This window comes from Ammospiza caudacuta, chromosome 3 (genome assembly GCF_027887145.1).
Source record: "Ammospiza caudacuta isolate bAmmCau1 chromosome 3, bAmmCau1.pri, whole genome shotgun sequence".
Classification (NCBI taxonomy): domain Eukaryota; kingdom Metazoa; phylum Chordata; class Aves; order Passeriformes; family Passerellidae; genus Ammospiza; species Ammospiza caudacuta.
The window spans coordinates 6,731,453-6,754,427 of NC_080595.1; the positions used below are offsets into that span (position 1 = coordinate 6,731,453).

General features: G+C 37.1%; 1 protein-coding gene across 4 annotated transcripts in view; it reads left to right on the forward strand.

Moving 5' to 3' along the window:
- The window catches only part of CDC42BPA (CDC42 binding protein kinase alpha), a 181,998-nt gene that overhangs the window by 54,393 nt on the left and 104,630 nt on the right, over positions 1–22,975 (forward strand). For all 4 annotated transcript variants that reach the window (XM_058801005.1, XM_058801008.1, XM_058801009.1 and 1 more), the window contains 4 exons: positions 3,525–3,616; positions 9,576–9,659; positions 13,975–14,070; positions 18,479–18,627. In XM_058801005.1, the coding sequence (XP_058656988.1) occupies positions 3,525–3,616; positions 9,576–9,659; positions 13,975–14,070; positions 18,479–18,627 (421 nt within the window). The remainder of the gene's footprint in view (positions 1–3,524; positions 3,617–9,575; positions 9,660–13,974; positions 14,071–18,478; positions 18,628–22,975) is intronic.

Consider the following 22,975-nt stretch of genomic DNA (forward strand, 5'->3'; position numbering starts at 1 on the left):
CTTGTGAGTTGAAAACCAGCAGGAGGAGGCAGTGGCCAGGCTGCCCACACTTACCCCTTGTTGGGAGGAGGAAGAGTTCTCTTTGGCACAGCAAACTGTTCACTAATCTGTATCACACATGGCTAGCAACTTTGAAAAGGGATGTGTGTGTGGAAAATATCATCGATGCCCCTGTGTATTTCTGTAGGCTGAATGAAGCACCAAAGGAAATGCCCATACTGCCTCTCAAAAATCTGCAGAGAAAGTGTGTCACTCTCATATCAACCATGAAAGAAACCACAGCTCCTGTGCAAAAAGAAGGTGCTGTTGTGTGTTAACTTTGTGCTGCTTCTCTTTAGGGAGAGGGGGGTGTAAATGAGGGCTGTGTTCCTGCAAATCTGCTTTTCAGGGACCCCTGTTTTCCCTGGCCTGACTGTTTGCTCTCTCTCTAAGGCCTGTAGGACACTGCAGACTGCTTGCCAAAGGTCTGCCTGTTAACCTCCTAGTCTGGAAATCTGTGTGGATGAAACGCTGTCTGCAGAGAGCCTTCCAAGACCCCAGGCCAGGCCAAGTTTTCTGTACTTAACATTGCTGTTGCCACAAGAGCAGCAGATGTTTGCACAGTAGACAAACAATGTTGATGATAAAGCAAATTGACCTTTTTTGGAGCACATTCCTAGGGCAATTCTTTTTTTTTTTTTTTTTTTCCCTTTCCCCCCCCCCCCTTTTTTTTTTCTTTTTTTTCCTTTTTTTTTTCCTGGGGCTCTAATTTTTCTTCCAAGAACTGCTTGGCTCTACATTGACATCTCTGCTAGAGGTGATAAAAAAGTTACAGAGGAGGGAGGTTTTACAAACTTTTCCACTAATGCTGATACCACAAATCATTTAACCTACTCCAAACCTATTTTTGTCGTTGTTATTTGACTGAAGTAGTTATAGTGATGTTTATTTTTCCAGAATCCCTATGGGAACCCTGGAAGATTTCAGAATGTAATAATTAAAGAATGACAGGCCTTTCCTTGCAATATAAAGTGAGGAAGAGCTTTGTGGTTTAAACAGCTATGCTGTTGCTTGTTAGCAAGAAATTCTGCCTTGTACTCTAGCCAGGCCTATAATGGTCAAAAAATGCTGCAGTTGAGAACTACATGTTTGTTTTCAATCAGTTGTTTTTCAAGTTAAAAGGCTCTAATGGCTTGTTTTAATTTGTTCAGTAGTATTAGTCAGTAGTATTGATATTTGTATTCAGTCACTTAGTGTAGCACAGCTCAGGCTGTCCAAGTAAGGCAGTACATTTTCTTATCACTTTTCCTACTGCAAGACCTTTCTTTTAAGGAATAAAAGATTCTTGAAAGTTTGGGGAATCTCTGTGAAGTTGAGTGATATACTTCTGTTTAAATTGCATTTTAGCAGTATTTAAAATGTAATATTAAACCTATTTTTTAATTTTTTAATTCAATATTTTGAATAAAGTTATTTTAAATGTAAAGCTAAAGTAGCACTGCAATGAAAATCCCAGTGTTATATGGCTGCATCTTTACATTTGGACCTACTGGGTTTTTTTAATCATAAGCTGATGTTTCTCTAGTTGGAACAGATGTAATTCCTGGGACAGAATTGATTCCTGGTATTTGAGAAATTTCAGAAAAAAGAGACCAGATTCAGACTTTGGAACCACTGAGATTTTTAAAGGGTTTCATGTATTGTACCACGGAAGTCAGTAGAGCTCTGCTGTAAACATGTGCTGCATTTTTGTGTCGTTACTCTACAGATGCGGTTTAGAAAGCTGCTTTGACTAGGATGAAAATGTTTTGTGAGGGGTTTTAGGTACTAAAACTACAGGTAGCTTGTGTCTTGACTCAGTTTATAGGGTTGCTTTGCTGAACAGAAGGGTAATATGCTTCTGGACAAGGATGCTGTAGTGCCTTGAAGGGCTGCATGGTTAATATTAATGCTCTAAATTGAATTATGGGGTTTTAGCAGGATTATTTCATAAAATTAGAAAGAGAAAATTTTGAATTCTAGGAGAACCCAAATTTGGTTCCTTACATGTGTCTAGGACTATTTAACTTGGTTCTTACTTAGGGTCATTTGCTTTTGGAGCTTTTGAAAACAGTTCCCCACTTCTGTTTAGAAATGTTATTCTGAACAAATTGTTCTGCAGTATGATGCCTGTCACAACTCTTCCCTGCAAATAAATCTGCACTGATTCCATCAGCTCCTGCAGAGAGAGAAATGGACAGAGATGGGCCTCTGTACCCTGAAAGCATAAGCTAATAAGGTTTTATGGGCCTTGTAAAATGGTGACTTTACAATGTGCCTTTTTGGGGTTTTGTGATTCAGCAGTGTGATTGTCAGTGCCTTGTCTCTTACAAAAATAATGTTCCCTTTTCATAGATGTGAAACTGGGTGAAGTATCTCAAGTTGCTTTTTTGGGATCATTGAGCTAGACTGCCTTTGAGCCAGAAATTGAATTTGTGTTTTGGAGACCCATCCCAATCCTGATTATATAACCTTCTTGTATGAACCATATTTACTGAAGTATCTGGTTTAGTAATAGGATTTCATTTGTGTAAAGCATTGAATGTGCCTTTAGAACAATAATTTTATAAAGAAATCCTTTTCCTGCTAAATTACTGAAAGCTTCAATTTTTGAGTTTTTTTTTTTTACCAAGGGTTGTGCTATGTATGTTTTGATGTAGAGTTATCCGTAACTTGTTTTGCATACATGCACAGATGTATTAATGAACCAGGGCTGGTTAATTGTAGTGCTAAATGGGGCTAAAAGAGAGGAATAGTACTCCTGAGACTTTTACTGCAAACAGTGCTGGGGTTTTACCTGTCTGGAATACAGTACATTATTTTGCTTACTGCTTTCAAATATGTTTTAAAAGAAGGGGAGAAGGAAATGAAGCTTAACTTGAAAATGCACTCAGTTTTTTCACTGTATGTGTTAATAATGTCTTGAGTGCAACTGTTCTTCCTTCCAAAACTAAGAATTGACTATTAATTGTTCCCTTGAAGAAGTATTTTTCAAAAACTATTGCATAATACATTGTGTAGGCCAATATTGCCCTTCCACTTACCATTTACCACCATTTTAATTTCTCATTGAATACAGTATTGTCTGGCTGATTGGCAAAAAAATTAATATTGTCTAAAGTGAACTCATTATATTAGACTTTGGTTTTTTGCAACCAGAATTATATAGCACAGATTCAGTGGATGTCTGTGAACTCAAAAGTCTGTGGGAAAATACAGTCAGCTTTACTCCTTTTTTTTTTTTTTTTTAATTAAAAGAGGGCAAAAAGCAAGCTTACTTTGTAAACCTTTTTCTCACAGCAGTTTTGACATAGTTCTTACTTAATTATTTCTAACTTTAAACTTCATTATATTCCTTTAGGATAAATAGGTGTATAAGCAAAATGATCCCTTGGTTTTAGGCCTCTGATTGCATTTATTTTGTGTTACTGTTACCTTGTTCTTTGATTTTTGCGTGGGTTGTTTTCTCATTTTTAATGATTCTCTTTGTTTTTCCTTTGTTTCAGCCAAACCTTTTACATCTAAAGTGAAACAGATGCGACTACATAAAGAAGATTTTGAGATTCTGAAGGTGATTGGTCGAGGAGCCTTTGGGGAGGTATGTGTGACAAGGAGCTGGAAGGGTTTGGATAATTCTCTTGTAGACCTGCAGCACTGAGGAGAAGAGACAGTTCATAACAATACACTGATATTCAGGTTTTTACATTCTTTAGCCATAATGGATATTGTAGGCCCACCTAATGTTTGATGCATGTACATTTTGTTTTATACATTTTTTGATAGCTCTTTTGAAGTCTTGTGAATTTTGAGAGCAGGCAGGCTCACATGTATTGAGAGACCATGTTTCAACTGTCTGAGGATAAATCATTTGCTTGACTAATTCTTTCAAGTCAGGAGGTGGAGATCAGTGTGTAACTGGTGGTTTAGAAGTCAAATAATTGCTAATTTTCCTGATAACTATACAGTCTGAAAGTAGTTTTCAGCAGCTTAATTAGCCAGATATTGACACTGACATTCCAACAACATAGGAAACTTAATTACAGGAAAAGAGATATTTCTCTATTTTAATGAACTTTTGAATATTTTTCCTGTGTTTCTTTTAAGGACTTCAGCTGATGTTATTTTCCTTTTCAGTTGTCACCTACTGCTGTGAAACCATACAATTTTTTACTGCTTCTGATTAAGCCATCTCTTACTTGGATTTGCCAGACAAGTCTGTTGATCACTAGGTCAAGGAAACTTTAAAATGTTAGCTTTCTGCCCCATTTTTCTTAATTCTTTTGTGTGCATGAGCTTTGTTTTCATGCAGCACACTGTAGGAAGAGCAAGCTAATGTACAGCAGTGCCTTGAGTTTTTCATGGCTAAATATACTGCAGATGTGGGTAGTGTGGAAAGCTTCTGCAGGAGGTACTGCATAGTGCCTGAAAATGCACATGAACTTAAACCCAAAGAAAAAGATTTACTGATCAAAGTGTTGATTGCCTTTGGAAATGGAAGTTCTCTGTGACAGGAGAGGATTTCTGGAGGCTCTGGCATGTGAGAGAGAAGAGTTGTTGTCAGGTTCACTTTCATATTTGCATCTTGAGTGAAAATCAGTCTTTGCTAGTCTGTCATTGTGGAAGAGCAGACTCCTGTAGGTAGTATGTCAGGAAGAGGAATTTTTACTATAGTGTGTGCCACTACATACTCTCATCCCTATGTGCAGATATAACCATTGGGCAGCTGTAAAAATAACAAAAAAAGGTAGTATTTATTTAGCTGCTTTATCACTCTTGGTGTTGGTCCATCTGGAGTGAAGCTTCTTTATAAAGGAGACTGATGGCTGAAGTTACTCATGGATGATTTATCTTTAGTCCAAACTTCTGCCACAGAGAATGTTGCAATCTCCATTTTGATGTAAACACTTCTGCTTAAAAGATTAGCCTTGGTCAGTGCTACCATAGGAGTTGCAGCTGAGTTACAGATTGTGTTAAATGTAAGAAAAATCACTGATGTTGGTGCCTTCTTGTCAGGAGGATCATGCATAAAACCTGCCTTATATTGTGTTTTTAAAACAAGTCATTTTTGTCTGCTAAATCAGCACCAAGCTCCACAGCAGCTGAACCGCAGAGAAACCGTGGTTCTTTCTCAGGAAGTTCTTTGTGGTGAATCATCCCGTGAACAGTGAGAATGTAACTTTCCGTGTCCCCTTCTGGGGACAGCCTGTGTGATTGGCTAGTTCTTCTCTTCTAGGAACAGTGTTTCTTTCTAATTCCTTATCTGAGGAAGATAACATGACTCTATGATTGTCAAAATCTTCAGTAAGGGGAAAAATGAAGCTCTTTCAGTGAAGATGTTTGGGTTTTTATGTTCTTAATAAATATTTGGAAGGATATGTGTCTTGCTGGCTTAGCAAAGACAAGTTCTACACAGACGTTTGTCTAAGAAAAGAAGTTCTGTGTGAAATTGCTAGTTTTTCTGTAAAATAACCAGCAAATATCTGAGGAAAATTGAAAAATGGACCACCAAATTTTACTGCTACTTAAACCACAAAAAACTACATTAATATTAAATTGTACAATACTTGTATTTACTGAGGCATATTAAGAAATCTGAAAGAATGTATTTTCTTTCCAGCAAACTATAAATGAGACCAAGGTTGCTCTAGGTTACTGGGAGGGGTAATTTTTGTCTCCTGAATCAACATAATTCTGAAATTCTGTAGACTACAAAGTTAGTGCAAGTTTTCTTTGGCACAGTCTCAGACTTGTTCTTATTTTGATTTTACGCTACTCAATTTCTTCAATTTGCATAGTCAAGAAATATTTCCCTTTTTGTTTTTACAAGTTTAATGCAGACAAAAAGTAGTTTAAACTAGTTATTGCTTATAACTGTTAGAGTTCATTGTTCCTAGTTTTTGTTTTTCCCCTTACCCTGTTTTCTGCCTTCTGAAATGCTTCCTTTTTGTCAAATTATTCACATGCCCCTTCCCTCTGCATGCATGCATATACTTATTTACAATTACATATAAGAGTGCTGTCTTCAGAAAACACAGATGTTTTGCTTGGGGGAGGAGCAGGATTATCATGGTAAAATTAATAATATGGGCTTCAAGCAATTCACTGTGCTGGCTTTGAGCAGCAGGGTTTGAAAAACTGAACCCAAAACAAAAAGATTTTAAACTTGGGAGCTGAAAATGATGCTAGGAAAGGTGAAGCAACTAGCAAATACCAGGTTGTTATGCTATTGATATTTTGAAGATGATGAGGTTTATAGCTTGAGAATGAGCTGCTTACTCCTAATTTTTGTCATGCAGTTATGAACAGTAACTTTCTTTCTTGTCTGCTTGTTCTTGCTGGACAAGAAAACCAATGCTGAATCTTTTTTTCTACTTTTATTCTTTTTCTTTTTCTTTCAACTTCAATAGCTTCTATTCTATTTTTTTTTCTGTAAAAGTTATTGCTTTTTAAGCAAAGGGAAAGTGCAGACAAATATCACAGAGACAAATAGCCAAGCTTGGGGCAGAGGGTGTCTGACAGCATGCCAAACTAGACTGCTGCTTGTGGCAAATATGGAAAATGGTTGGAGGATGAGGAAAAAAGCTTTGTATCTGGCTAAACCCAAGATGTTTACATCAGCACATACCAATCTTTTTTTTTTTTTTTTTGGCTGCTCACAGGGACATAAAAAAAAACAACCTTTAAAAAGTTTAATTTTAAGAAGTTCCAGTAGCAAGACATTTCAGGATCACTAGGAGTTGATTACTCTTTTCTTCAGTCTTGACAGCTTTGCTAGGGAAGGGAAAAGATCAAAACAAAACTCTGTCTGTATTTGTGCCTTTGTGTAGGTAGTAAATACTCTGTGTATATGTAAACACTGCCTAGATTTGTAATCACGATTCAGAATTTTTTTTGTTACAATTAGAAGCTGCATCAGTCTGCTCAATGCTGAAGTGTCAGGTTTGACTTTCACAGTCTTGGAATAAGCATTTTGGGATTTATTTTTCTAAAGCACTGAGACACCCCCAAAAACATGCTGTGATTGCAGAAAGATGATGATGATGTCTGTGATCTTTTGTGTGTGGTGGTTATTGATATGGAATAACATTAATGGCTTTCACAGACTAAAAGCTTCAGACTGATTGTAAACACAGCTGGTAAACACGAGTCTATTTTTGTTCTTTAGTCACTATTCAAGGCTGTTGCACATTTGCAGAAGGTACCAAGCCCTTGTTCATGCCACGGAAAGCCTGTGTTCCAGATCTTCACCAAAGGCAGTGCTGTAGCTCCTGCACTTGTGTCCAAGTGATTGCTGAATAGGAGACTGGAAATTTAGGCAGCTGTGCACTCTTACTGTGTGTCTTTCAGTAAGGAAGTCCTGTGCAGGGTAACACAGCCTTGCACTGAGCATGCTACAGGCAAGAAATGAACTCCTAAAATTGGCCTTGAAATACTTGTATTGTCTTATGCCTCTGGCTGCCTCTACTCCAATGGTTAATGGTGGGGAAAAATTTATTTCCCATGCTGGGCAGCAGGAGCTACTCAGCTTTAGTAGCAGCAGCCTTTTAATTTTTCCCAGCAAGGGTCCCAAAACACTTAAAGGTCTTTGGGGCACAGTTACATTGTAGCTGCATCACCAAGGGTGTCCCTGTCATCCAAGTCATGTAGGATACAGTTTGAATACTGATAAGGTGCAATTTTGAGGCTTTCTCCTCCTGCCATTTCTCATTAGAAATTGATACAGGTAATGGCTTACCAGAGCCTCTAAAGTTGAGATACTATAGCAAAAGGATAATCAAGATCAAATCCACACTCTGTGCTATGTATCACTGCAAAAGATTCATCTTTCCCTCAAAAAAAGGTTATGATTCTCGGTCTTGGGTTACCATGCACACTACAGCAAACATTCTTTATGAATTAAAATTATCATATTACAGGCTAAAGTAATAATCCTTTTTTTTTTTTCAAATCTGAAAATTCCTTAATGGATTCTAAATCTGAACTTGAACCTCATGTGAGGTAACCTTTAAAAATTTCAGCCCATAAACTAGTTTAAACAAATAAATGTAATACCTTTCTGTCTTATATCCTCTTTTTATCTCCTTGCCACTGCCTCCCCCTGCAACCCCAGAAGGCAGCAGTGTCAGGAGCAGGGCTGATAATGTACATATGGGAAGTGACAGCTGCTTGCTCTGTGAGTCTGTAGCTAGGCAGGAGCCACACTGTGAGATACACATTGATTTAGACATCAGAGCATTGCAATCCTTCAGCCTGTGCTTTTGCCTCGTTTGTGAAGCTGTTGCAGCTGATGACACATCTGAAGATGGTTCAAAGAGGTTTGCATGACACTTCCTTCAAACTGTCTGATCCTGTATTTTCTTTTCTGTTATCACTGTCTTCACACATTGCTGGTTTGCTGATTGTGAGAGAGGTGAAAGGAGTGTAGGATTCAACCTTGGTATTTTTTTTGTCACTGGCCTGCAGGATGAAGATGATGATAATCTGTGTGACAGCATGTTGTTTTGTAACCAGGTGCACACAGAAATAAACTTTTATCTGCTTTAGTCTCAAGATTCCCTTGAAAGGGAAGAGGCAGGGGATAGTTGAGAATGGTTGTTAAAATGTAAAGTGATGAACTTTTCTGTAGTTGGGATGATAATGCTGGTCTAGTTCTGATCAGCATCCTTGAGTTTGTGGCACTTTTATACCTGTTTTGGTTAAGACACTGAGCTTTCCATACCCAGGGAAGCTGGAACTGTGAAAACAAGTCTGTGTAAACTTCTTCCTTCCCTCTTTCCTAAAAATATTCTATGTTAGCTTATATTATAGCTAAACAAAACTAATATTCTCAGAAAAGGATGGTGTCAGTGAACTTCATTAATTTATTATTACAGAGGCCTATGGCATCTAATGTTTTAGAAGCTATGAGGAGAGGAGAGGCAGCTGGGCTGGCTTGTTTTGTTAAGATTTATTTCTCTAGAAAATGTGCATTTTACTGTTTCCTTGTTGCTTACAACAGATATCGTAAAGAGCTCATTGAACTTCAGGTGGAAAAATGTGAAATCGTACTATCTTTGAAGAAAATCTAGTGCATGATTTGAAATGAGAGTGGAAGTTGCTTTATGGCAAATCTACAGTTGTATTTGTTTTTAAAACCAAAACCACATTGTTTATCTTGATTTAGAAGCTGCTGTGCTGTTACCTTTTTGTTGAGGGCTCTAAAGTTTAAATAAGTGTGTAGCACTGAAGTGCAGGAATATAAAGCATAGAGCCAGAGAGCTTCATGTCATTATGGTGCTGCAAGAAGTGTGATGCTGAGAAATGCCAGTTTTCATTGACAGTCACTTAGAAAAAAATTATACCTTGGGAAAGTGTGATACATAACGAAAGCTTACAATAAACTTGGAATTTTCCTGTACTATTGAAGTGTTTGTGTTTTGGTGGTGTGGTATTTTGTACATAGTAAAAATGTATCCAGAATACTTGAAAAAAACTCCAAAACTGCAAGGTTACATAAAAATGAAAACAATATATATTTTCTTGTTGTAACTTATTTGTCTTTCATTTCTTTTTTCCAGGTTGCAGTAGTAAAACTGAAAAATGCAGATAAAGTTTTTGCCATGAAGATACTTAATAAGTGGGAGATGCTGAAGAGAGCTGAAGTAAGATTGCAGTAACGTTTTCCATGATTGTGTCCCCTCTTACTTTGCTGAATTGTCATTTCTCTGTCCACAAATCTCCATGTTTATTAGAGGGATGGAGGAAATGCTTCACTATTTACTGGCAGTATAAAAAAAATATTAAATAAGCTTAAAGCAATTCATCAGAAGGGTTGAAATGTCCTGGAATCTTGACTTCTGTGGGGCTAAATGTTTTTGACATCAGACCTTTTCTGTAATTGTCCAAAAATTGCCCACTGCACAAGTGATCTTTTAATACATTTGTTCCAGTTGGGAATGTCTTTAGCAAGTATTTTCCATGGTGGAAGGTAATTACTGAGCTACAAGAAGGTAATTGCTGAGCTATAGCTCATCAAGTCAATTAGTTGCTCAGTAGTTAGAACTTAGTAAAGGCCCAATGAGTGGACTGAAAAATCAGAAAGATAAAAGTTTCAAATTAGAGGGCATGTTTCCTAAAAATGTTCATCTGCAAAAATATGTGATAAAAAGTTCCTCATTAAAGCTGGAGTCAATTTTGTGTCTGAAAAAGGTGGAACAGCTCTTTCACCAGCCTTACAATTGCCTTAGCTGTCTGCTTTCTTTATACAACTCTGCTCTTCACAAATCCTTGGTATATTTCCCCTGGATTCCTTTGAAAGGAAGCTTATGAAATGCAGCCTACACCTGAATATTTGTGTATTAATTTTAGATGGAACATGTATCTAACTCTCTAATTTGCTTTGAAATTCTTCATCTGTGCATACTAAAAATACACTCATAAATATATAGTTTTTATTTGAGACCTCAACTTTGCTGCTCTCAAACTGCCTTGCTGTTCAACTGCTTCCAAGTTTATTCTGATTTCCTCATTTATGTTTTAATTACATCTTGGTAGGAAGTGAGATCAATGGGAAACCATCACACTTTTAAAAAAAAATGTATTCAGACAAATTAAAGCCAATTTCTGATGTGTGCACATCCTGTTTCTTTTAATGAAAATGTTATCACATTAAGTATAAATGGCTTGCAGATTGTGGTTAGATGTGCACAATGTGTTTCCTTTTTATCCAGAAATTATTCAGATACTGAGCAATCTGGCAGTAGTCTTGATACAAAGAGGTATTTCTCTCCAAGACAAATGTCATTACTGTAAGTTTTATTATTTCACTGAAAAAGAAAGGACTAGGAATAAAGCTCCACTCTATTTTTAAATGTACCCTTTTAAAGTGAATTTGAAAACTATTTCTTTTCATTAGGATACAGTTATAAATAGGTTTCAAAAATTTTTCTCTATGCAAGGTATTAAAAATACTCTTCCCATGGGTCCAGCTGAATTTCTGAAAGTCTGAACCGTTAGCCTAAAAAGAATTACAGCAATGTTTTTCCATGTATTTGTAACCCATGGGTATATAGTGGAAAGAGAACCATCTGGAGTGAAAATGCATTATAAAGCATGACCTTTAGCAACTGTAACCTGTCATTTTTAAACATTCATGAATGCTCTTCTTACTACTGATGGGGAAAATGACCCATTTTTGCTCTGTTAGCAGTGTGCTGCACTAACATGAGATACACAGGAAGATCATGCAGTCCAAAACCACAAGCATACAGATAGATCTATTTGTTAATATATATATATATTCATATTCTATATGTTAATGAACATATGTGTCAACAGTGTGTGAAGTGGAAGTCATTTGTAAAAGCACAAAGAGAGTATGTGCTCAAAAGAGGCTTGAGAATGCCAGAATAAGGTTGAGAGCTACAAGCTCTGTGTGCAAAAACTGTTACTGTAAAATTACACAGGTTGCAAAGTCAGTCTTCTTTTTTTGTATAATAACAGAGGATAAATTTTCCAAATACTTGCCACTGTTGGGGTGGGATGTGGAGCTGGGAATGTTACTGATACAAGGAGTACCTGGAAGTGTGTGACATGTTGCTGTGACACCCCCAGAGCCGCTACCCTGAGCGCTGACAGACACTTAGAGTGACACGTGTGCCATGCTGCTGCCAGAGGAGGCTCAGCAGAGACCAGGACACATACCAGGCAGATGGAAGCAGTCAGCATCCCCAGGAGGTGCTGACTCTGAGCTCTGAGGACATGAGCATCCAACAGCAGAGCAGGTCAAATTCTTTGCTGCTTGAAGGCCACGACAACAGCAGAGATATGACCACGGCACGGAGTTGGCTTTGCTGTGACAGAGTTGGATCTGATGACCTCTGGGGGTCTCTGCCAACAGTTCAAGGAGACTGCCTAGGGAAGATGAAATGTAATGCTGGAATAATGGAAGGCACAAAAAAGGCTTAATTTTATAAAAGCCTGTTTTAGCCATGCTACAGTAATTAAAAGAACCGCTGCTACTGTCTCTTTTTGTTGTTGCTGGAATTTTTTTTTTTTTTTGCCACTTCAACTCTCAGCTGTGATCTACTGTGGTAGTAGCTGTTGCTTCAGCTCTAGGCATGCTGCCCAGAGGTGGGTGTCTGGAGTGCTCAAGGAATGCAGAGTCTTTTGTCAAATCATGGCAAAAACAAGTGGAATTATATAAACTCTCTAGTAACCAATCCTATTAGTTGTGTCATAACAAGCAGAGAAACTACCTGTTATTTATCCTTGTGAAAACAAGAGTTTATAGTTATTTCTCTCTGAAATATGTGAAGAGTTTACAAACAAAGAAGGAAAAAAAATCAAGCTGAAGCATTGCCGCAAAGCATCAAACATCTTTTCTTCCTTCTGAAGACGATCCATGCTCATTCTCCTACCCCAAGTCTATTTTTTATTCAGTAATCTTTGAAGGTATTTGTTTGAAGTATGTCTTGCTATTTTCTCAAATTTCACTGATTTAGCTGCTGCATTGTGCAATGATTCAAGTATGTCATCCTAATTTTTCCTGGTCTGCGTAGTTCTTACTCACTATATTCACCAAAAAAAGGACTTGATGGTTTATTTGCTTGGAAGAAGGAGTTACTTGCTGCTCTGTTTTTGCTGCATGTTTTCTTGTGCATATCTCAATCTCAAATGATATTCCACTTTTCATTCTTCACTTTCCAAATCTCACAGCCAGCAAAAGCCATGCCAGAAGTCTGCTATTTTCCTATTGGATTTGGAAATCCAACTGAAAAAATAAAAAGCAAAGGTTTGAATTTCCTTTAAACTTAACTGTCTCAGAGATGGAGAGACAGAGCATGGTTCAAAATGATGAAACATCTTTGTGAAGAGCAGAGTGTGCTGTAATAAAATATGGTCTGTGTTTTTCTCAAACTCTCCATCTGCCTTCTGAACAGAGCCTGTACAATGTTATTCTTTCCTTTGCACTATTGTTTACATCTCTTTTTTTCTGAACAAAATTGTGTATTGGCTTTGTTATTTGATACTTTTTGTTTTCTTGTGATATTCACTTCAGAACTTACTCCCTTCAAAATATTTATGAGATTTCTTTGCTATAGTTTCTTTTTGGCTTTTTGTCTGTTTGGTCGTTTTTGTCTGTTATTTTCTGCAAAGTTGTTTCTGCTGAGGTATTTTTTTCACTATTCAGGGCAAGTTGCAGGACCTTCATTGGATTAAATGCCTTGCTGCTTTGCACTAAGTTATTTTCTTCACATTTTGCCGGTTTTTTTTCGTACAGAACATTTGTTGGCAGTTCTTGTTCCTCTTCTGTTCCACTTGATATGAAGGCACCTCTTGCCTCCTGTTTGTCTTTCCAGTGTATTGAGGGGAAACCTCTTGGGATGTCTGATCAACAGCTTATACCTGGCAAGAGCAACATTTGCTCCTCCCTGCTTTTCCTGAGAGAGGGGTGTGGAGAAAGTGATTAATGATTATCAATGATGACTACATGGAGTTATTGGCAGCTACTTTCACATGGAAAGAACTGTGTGTGAGAACTCAAGTGTAAAACTAGGCTAACACCATGATGAGATAAAACACAAGATTCCAGATTCCAGCTCTCTGACTCCTAGAGCAGTTACAATTATCTAATGCCATTATTGTTTTTCTTAATCATACATTAGTATTCTATCATTATTGATACATCAAGATTTTGATATTTAGATGATGGGAAGCAGCAGCTTATTTATCCCTTTGCATCACTTAACAGTACAGAGAAAGTACAACTGCTTAAATTTGAAGAAGGTGGTCTCTTCTCATATCTATTTCTTTTTAGATTTTGTCATATTTGGATAGTGTAATAAATAACTTGTTAACTGAGAGGCAGTTTTGGTTTTTTTCCTCCCAAATATAATGTCAAAGCACAGTCAACTTGCTAAATGTTTTTCTTTATCTATTTTACCTAAAGCCTATAATTATTTTTCTCCCCTTCAGACAGCCTGTTTTCGAGAAGAAAGAGATGTGTTAGTGAATGGAGATAACCAGTGGATCACAACATTGCATTATGCATTCCAGGATGAAAACTATTTAGTGAGTGTTGCTTTTATATATTTATATATATATCTGTGTGGAAATGCAGAGTCTTGGTTGTGGTTTGAAGCAGAAAAGTAGTTTGTTAATTTTGTGTTGTGGACCATGCAGGCCATGTGAGGATCTGTGATTTTTCCATGAAATTCTGAAGGGTGAAGATTGGTGAGAAACTATGAAAGTTTTGCTATAAATACCTCAGGAAGGCAGGTTTGTTTTCTAAACCACTGTGCATTTGTTGATAAACTTTGGTCTGTCTGCATAGTCTTTCTTATAATTTGTCATTCCATAGATTTTCTATTTTAGTTTTTCATGATTAACCATGTTGATTACAGTTTTACAGAGAGCAATTGGGAGTAGACCTGTTTTGAAACAACTTACTATTTTGAGACTTAAACTCACTAAGCTGTCACAAAACAATAAAGCAGGAAGAATGCCTCTAAATTCTCATAAATAAGAGTTGGAAGGTGTCGTTTATTAAATTAAAATGTCTCTTTGATGTTATTTAATTTTTGAGTATTTTGAATGACTTGCAAAAAGAAACTAATATGTGAAAAAGTGGCCAATTTTCTATAAAATCTTTCCCACTTAAAAAATGTTTTGATTGTGATACAGTTTTGGTAGAATTTATACATGAAAAAGTAAACAACTTTGCATTGATGGCCTTTGATTATTTGGGTTTTATTGCCCTGCACTTTGGATTCTCTATCATTAGCAATTCTAATAATTTTTTTTAAATGTATTGTACAGCCACAGTAGTGTTTTCCTTCCAGTCTGTCCAATACAAAAAGTGCTATACAGGCTACTCTTGCAGACCTGTAGTGATTTTTGCCATTATATTGCACTTTCTTCTCTCAATTCAGATGCTTGGGGATCCAGGATTTTGGTAGGTTTTTATAGAAATGGGGCTCTGCATTTTTAAGTTTAACTGTTGGTGTAAATACCTTCCAGCCAGCTTCCTGCTTTGTAATGTGGACAGTGAAAATAATCTCATGTATTGTGTAATTCTGATCTTATCACTAAGAGCATTTCAAGAAAAATATTATATATTTCAGAACAGCCTGCTAGAATTTGTTTTATTCCTGCCAGTTTCCTTATTTTCACTAAGAACAGAGCAGGTTCTGTTCTTCATCTTTGATAGTCTGCTGGGCAGAATATCAGTGATACTGAGAGTTTGTATCATCACTAGTTCTCCATATGCTTTTTATTGAAATTTTATGTAACACAAGTGGCCTTTAAAAAAAAAATCTGTGTAGATTGAGCAGTAGATGTGGTTGTGCAGTGGCTGTTGCTTGCCTTGAGATGGACCTCAGCAAACTGGAGAGAGAGAAATCTCATGGATTTCAGCAAAGGGAAAGACAATGCCCTGCATCTAGGGTGTACAATAAGAGAAACCAAGTACATGCTGGGGCCCTGGTGAGTGGAAAGCAGATTTACTTGAGGGGCTGGTGGATAACAAGGTTAGCCATGAGGCAGCAATGCACTCTCACAGTAAAACAGGCCAGGAGTATTCTGGGCTCAAGGGAAAGTGTTGCCAGCAGGTCAGGGGAGGTCCTTCCTCTCCTCTCAGCCCTGCACCTGAAGTGCTGTGTCCAGGTCTCACCTTCCCAGGGCGAAAGAGAAATGGAACCACTGGAGCAAGGCTGTTGTGAGGCCAGAAGGGTGATTGAGACACTGGGGCATCCTTCCTGGGAGGAGAGCTGGGATTCTTCACCCCAAATAAATGTAGGATGGAGAGAGGGGTTATCATCAATGTGTGTCAACGTCCCATGGAGGGAATTGAGACAAGGGAGCTGGATTCCTCTCAGTGGTGCCTGGTGGGAGGACAGGAGCCAGTGGATACAACCTGAAATCCATGGAGGTTGATCAGAACACAAGAAATCCCTTCTTTATTGGGAGATGCTCAAACCCCAGCTGGAAACAGTCACCATCAGCCTTTTCTAGCTGACCCTCCTCGAGCAGATGAGGACTGAAGAGGTCCCTTCCATTCCAAATGAATCTGTGATTGTGGGATTAAATGCCTGTGTTAAGCTTCCACCAGCTACTAGAATTTAGAGTTCTTAAATCTAGGCTTTTTCTTTCTCTTGGAAAGATGGTGCTGTCATACACTAGTATTTTGAGAAGTATTTGAGACTGGGATAGATCTGGATGATTGTGTACATTTAGAAGGTATTTTTAAAGCTTTAAAAAACCCCTATTTTTTATAAGAACCTGCATATTTGACATTGGATATTTGACGGAATTTTTTAATGTAAAATTTTGGTTTTAGATTTATCTGTAATTCCTACACATGTATTTAACTTCATTTGCACAACTTAACCCTGAGTTACAGTTTAAGTGTTGGCTTATTCAAGGAGTTGAAGGTTTCTGTGTTGTTAGGCTACTATGTTGCTCTTGCAAATTTAGGAGGAGGTGCAGAATCCTGTGTTTTAAGAGCCAAAATTCCATTATTTTGCTGTATCCAGTATCTGAGTTGCAGAGGTTTTCAAAGTGCTGAAGAATGAGTGCAGAGATCCCACATCAGTTAGGAGAATCTGAAGAGTTTTTTTTTCAATATACATTCAAAGCAATGAATTCAGCTCTGGGAGATGTCTGTGCAATGCATCACTTAGTAATCAGTATCTGGAGTTCCAAAGGCTTAATGCATTTTCTGAAACTGTAAAACACAATAAATTTATACAATCAGTCTTGTTCCTGAAGGAGTGCAGGAGCAACACTGAATAGAAGATACTTATCTTCTGTAAGGATTGTGAGCATAATTTAAGAAGTTCATTATTCCTGTCACAAAGTAACAGATGAAAATTTGACTATCAACACATTTAAAATCTTGTGGCAATGCCTTTTGTGCTTTCTTGTGCACTTGGAATCAATGAGGATGTGCCTGTTATTGTGTATCAAGCTGTTAAAATCTTTGTTCATCACCTTTATTGTTACGGAAAATATGAGGGGAGAGAAACAGGTGTAAGATTTCTGCCTGCCCCTCAACTTCCCTAGAGCTGGCATAATTTTTTAATTCATATTTTAGTGTCTTTTTCTGAAAATGGAAAAGGCAAACATGTAAGGGCAATAATATAAATAGTCCCTTTAGGCTGTATTTTCAGAATTTTAAAGAAACAAATTCGGGTATTCATGATTACATTTTCAATATTTTTTATTATTTATGGTCTTCTTAAGAGTCTCTGCTTCAAATGCAGATAGGCTGCCTTCCTGGAAGCAGGCTGGAGCTCTAACTAAAGACTTTCAGGGAGTCTAGTGGAAATTCATTCTCAGGGGTGTGATTTGAGTCTTGGAGCTGTCCTGTGAAGGGCCAAGAGCTGAACTCTGGTGATCCTTGTGGGTCCCTTCCAGCTCAGGATATTCTGTGATTCTAACTAACCTGTCCACAGTCATGTTTGAAAGTAATGTTTTAGCAGTGTGTGTTAAATTAGAATGTTAAAAATTAGTTTTTTAGCTGTAATTAATTTGATTTTTTTCTTTCCTCCATTTAGCCTTTCAGGCACTGTTTCATAATTAAAAACAAACTAAACTAAGCTAAAATATATTAATCCTGAATTTCACACCTAAGTTTCACTTTTTCCAGTAATTTTTATTATGTTGCTAAAAGAAGTGGCATTTTATTCTGTAAATACAGTAAAATGCAGAAAGGCTCTGATTTCTTTAAAGTCTTTGCATCCACTTTTATGGCTGGCAAGTTTTATGTTTCATTAATATATGAGAAATCAATATTTTTCTCCATCCTTTCAATTAGAGAAGGTGACATGTTGTATTTTATGTTGCCAGGTCCTGTATCATGTGTAATGTCAACAGTTTCTGGAATTATGCTGTGGGTCACTGGAAGTCTCTCAGACTTTGCCTTAATCTAAATAGTCTTTAGATTAGAAATACTCCTCTAAATAATCTAAAAACTTTGCTCTCCAAAGTAATTTGTTTAATGGGAAAAGAAGGTGGTAGGAAGAAAGGGAAGGGAAAGCCTTGGAAATTTGGGCAACATAAATGGGATTACAAATTTACACACTTGTTTCATTTTTATAGGTCTGTACTTAAAAAACCTTTACTCCTTTAGCTTTCTAACAAAGGGCATTGTTTTCATAAGGGAATCCAGAGGATCTAAATATTTCATGTTTGGTGGTGGGACTGTGGATGAAGTTAATACTGTTTTGTCATGAGGCTTACTACATTTGGGGAGTGTCAATATGAAAATTGTTCAAGTAGGCTAAATGCTAAACTGCAGCTGAACTGGCTGCTGTTTTCGGAGCACTAAGAATCTTGGTTAGGTTTTTTTTAATGTCCATAATAATTTTGCAGTGAATTAGTTTTTATGCTTAAATGAATATTTAGTCTTTTATTCACTCAATAAATTGTGATTTTTTTTTTTCCCTCGCTCTGTTCTCTTACTGTTCCCGCTCCATAGTACCTGGTTATGGATTACTATGTTGGAGGAGACCTGCTTACATTGCTCAGCAAGTTTGAGGACAGACTCCCTGAAGATATGGCTCGTTTTTATTTGGCTGAAATGGTGATAGCCATTGATTCAGTTCACCAGTTGCATTATGTTCACAGGTAAGTAATTAGAGTTATGGAGAGTTACTTGATGGAGTGAAGCCAGTTCCTGTTAGAAGGTTTTAAGTGTTTGCTGTGTTAGAACCAATCTCTCTGTGTGTTGTGGTTATTGGAGCTGTTAATAAACTTGTACATCTGGTCAGAGACCTGAATGAGCCTCCACATGCATCTCGTGAACCTTGCACACTGGAGTGCTTGAGATCCATAATTTATAAAAGCAAAACTGGAAACCTCTTTGTGATGTGTGATCAACTTTGAATAGGTTTTTTGAAAGGTCAGATTCTGTTTCTGTATTAATCTATTTGATTTATACTGAGGCTGAAAATACACCACTGTCTGCTTTTTGAATTTTTTTTCAGCCTTTTCTTTTGGACTTAAGGGTGTTGTCTTTAAAATCAAGTGAGGACAGCTAAATTAATGGAAGTACTTAAATTGTGGTACTTACCTTTACCTTGTTGTATATGTTTTATATATATATGTATGTGTGTGTGTATACATATTTTAAAAAAATATATATAAATAGATGTTTCACAGGAAAATACTAAGTCATTTGTGTCTAGCTTTTTTGGAGACTGTGATTGATTCTTCCACAAAACTATCCTTATCTTTTCTGTGATCATTCTCTGCTGAACTCAGTGGTAGTTCTTGTGTGCAGAGGAAAAGGTTATCTTACAAGAGGCAGAATCTTCAAATGCACTCAGCAGATGTACTTGACTCCTGACAGAAGTCAGGAGGAAAACTCCCAGGTCTTTAGGCTGAATCATTAAGTTGGCAGAATGAGCTCGTTTGGTACATCCATCACATCCATCTATGGCCCTTAATTAGAGCCTGTACTAACCATGCCTTCTTTTACTGTTCCCATTTGGCTGCTTCACTGCAAAAAAGGTGTGTGGGAGGAAAGTGGAGGTGGTTTTAGGCTGTTCTTTTTGTCCAAAAGGTGTATTGTGGTTGGTTTTGGTGTGTTACTGGGCTGTTTTTTATTTCCTTTGGAATTCTGGCTTCTCATGAGGGAGCTGTGGGTGGGGTGGAGCTAAACTGCAAATCACTCTTCTGGAATAGTTTGAAGTCTGCTAGTTTTGCTGAAGAACTGTGTCTACCTGCTGAAGACAGCTTAGTGTGATAATGTCTCATGGAAAAACCTGGAGTACTTTCCTTGAGTACTGAAGATTTGAACTGTGTGTTTTCTGCCTTTATTTTGTTTTGTTTTTTGCCTAGGTTTTTGCATTCAATTTAATGTGTTTGTGGGTAAATTGGTGATACACTATGTACTCTTGCAAGGTCTTTTACGCAGTAAATCTGCATATGGAATAGTAACTCTTTGCAGAAGACCAGATTCCTCCTACCTTTTTGTCCAAACAGATCAAAGTCTTTGTAATTGAGTAGCTAGTTTGTAATGTGCAACAGATGTGATGTTTCCATCCTCAGACAGTAGAGGAGATGTTGAAGTAGGTGCTGGTGTAAAATTTGGGATGAAAATAGCAGCATTGCAGTTGAAAGCAATGTGCTAATTATTATGCTTGCATATTTATTCATATGAATTTATAACAAAAAAAAAGGGGGGGAGCCTCTATGAATTCTTGGTCCTTTGTTTGATTTGTGGTGTTGCCAGTGAGCTTCACATTCATAAAGTTCTAAATGCCACTTTGGCATTTTATCATTAGTACTGCTGTAATACAATGCCTGTTTATAAAGGCATGTTTGGCAAGATTAAAAATGTAAAGAGCACTTGAGTATATGTTAAATGATCAGCCTTTGAAATGAGACCTGTTTCACTGTTAGTTTTGTTAAGATATTTTCAACTGGTAAAGCAAAAGAAAGGAAAAGAAAACACATCATCTGAATGCCACTAATGCTCTTTTCCTGAAGGCTTAACCATGGTGGCCACATCCTTTTTTGGGAGTGCCTTGAACACAGCAAAGGATGTAGGAGAAGAAGGAGGAAATAGTGCTAAAAGCTGGATTAATGTAGCAGCTGCAGTGGTGGTTTTTCAGATGAATAGCCAGTGTGCATCAGGGTTTGATCTGGGTTGTTGCTACTGAACTAGAAACTGTGCTTTAGGCGTGTTTTGGTCAAGGTTCTGCTCACACAGTAAGATAGCAGATTGCTTTGTTTTGTTTCCTTTTAGTGCCCTAGTTCTTTCAGGATAGATTTTCACATTAACCATTCACAGTGGTATACTCCAGTGATAATTTTCTGGTCTTCTGTGGATGTTTTTGTACTTTATAAAAATGAAATTTCTGTTTTTCTTTGAAGTATATCACTCCTCTTGTGCCTTTCTAGCATCAATCTCTTTTTAGTTGTCAATTAGTTTTGTTTGGGAGTGATGCTGATTGCAGTGGCTGTTTGTGTGCCAACCACTCTGATGTCTGAAAGTGCAAGACACTTTCCTTTCCTAAAGTACATTGGCCAAGATTCTGAAATGTCAAGTACAAACAACCTCAGGATTACTTAAATTACTTTATTTCAGGTTTTCAGTTCCAAATTTGAATGCTCTTTCTGCACTAGCATTGTGGGACTGTAGGATGAATTTATAGTGAGGAGATCAAAATCTAGGTATTAATAAAATTGTGCAGATAAATTACATGGTGTTTTTGAAGCTATCTCCTGATACCTAATGAAATTAAGAAAAAGAAAAGTTGCTAGCTAAAAATAACATCAATACTACCATTTTAGGTTATTCTTAATGTTTTCTCAGGTTGTATCCTCTTTTTAGTTTCAACAAATATGTGATCCAATATTTTTGAGATAATTTCAATCAGAACAGAAATCTTGGATAATGTTTCATTTCTGACTAACTAATTTCTGTGAACAAATCTTGTGGCATTTTACCTGGTAGCTAAATGATGGCTCTGAATGTAAACAAAATATGCAGCTGTTCAAAATGAGAAAGAAAGTGCATATTTGTATCCCTCACAAATGCACAACTTTGTTGGGAAGCTTATACTTAACCCTGATATCTTCAACTACAATTTGTACCAATGAAGTGATCCTTGCTTTTAGGCCAAGGTTAAATATTGTCTTGTGTCAGTTTTCTGCAAAACTGTTATTTTTATGTATTTTTAACACCTTTCTTTTGTTTTTCTTTCCCCCGCCCCCTCTGGAAAAAGTCTCTACATGCATTAATGTTAATTTTCGTTTCAAGGTTGTGTTGTTACTTAATTCTTCATGGCATATGTTAAAAGCTTATATTTGCATGCATTATCAGCTATCCAGGTGTGGACTGCAATAAAACTCTTCTCACCTTAAGCTAATTAGCTACACTTTTCTTTGTGCAAGTTGTGCTACCTCAAACACACAAAAATTGTTTTTCCTACAACACCTTTATGATTTTATTGGTGAACCAGGTTTTCTCTCAGTTTTATGTAAAGTAGAAATTCTTAGGTTTTGCCTAAATTCTTTGGAGTAAAAAAAGACTGGAGAAGGCCTGGCTGCCATGGGAGGAAATTTTTCCTGAGAATTGCAGAGGATGCCCTCTGGAGAGGAGCTCATCCTGGGCACACTCAGTGTGCCGCTGGTGGCTTTGCACAGCCCTGTACTGTCTGTGCTGCTGCCTTCAGAGGCAGCCTCTTAATAAGGGTGCATCTAAGTCTATCTCTGTCCTAAATTTAATTTGGGACATTACAGCTTCTTGAATATTACAGAATTATAAGTGTTTATGAGTTTAAATAATTTCCATCTTGACTTTCTTTCCTCCACTTATTTATTCTGTGCAGGGCTGCACCGTGATTCAGGGCAGAGACAATTTGAAGCTAGGGAGTGTTCAACATTTAGGCTTATGATCCTCCAGACCACTGCAAAAATACTCATTTAAAATAGTTTTCATATATTGGCACACACCCACATTAAACAGTTGTCTTTTTCTATTGAATGGTAAAACAATCCTTAGTTACCTTCTTACTAAGAAAATATTTTGGGAAGATTATTCAACACCTGTGTTAATTGCTATTTTTGTTGGTTAACTTTATGGGAGGATAGTTAAGACTACAGGGCAAACTCTTTAAGTTACATGCATGTCAGATGTTGTCTTTTGCATGTGAAAAGATAGTCATGCAAAGCATAAACACACCCACTTCCAGAAAGTATGTGTAATTACACTTAGCTCCATCAGGGTGCTTCTGCATTTCTGGTTGCTGCTGTCTTTTACTTGGAAGGATTTTAGCATTCTGAACCACCAGATACCTTTTCTTATTCTTCTCTTTCGATTTTCTCTATCAGCTTGTAAAATTTCAGCTGAGCTTCACTGGAACATTTGAGTTCTTAAAATGTAGAGCAGCAGAATTCTCTGAGGGAGTGACATCCTTTCTGAGAAATACTGAACATAAGGGAATAAATCCATTAGAGACATAAA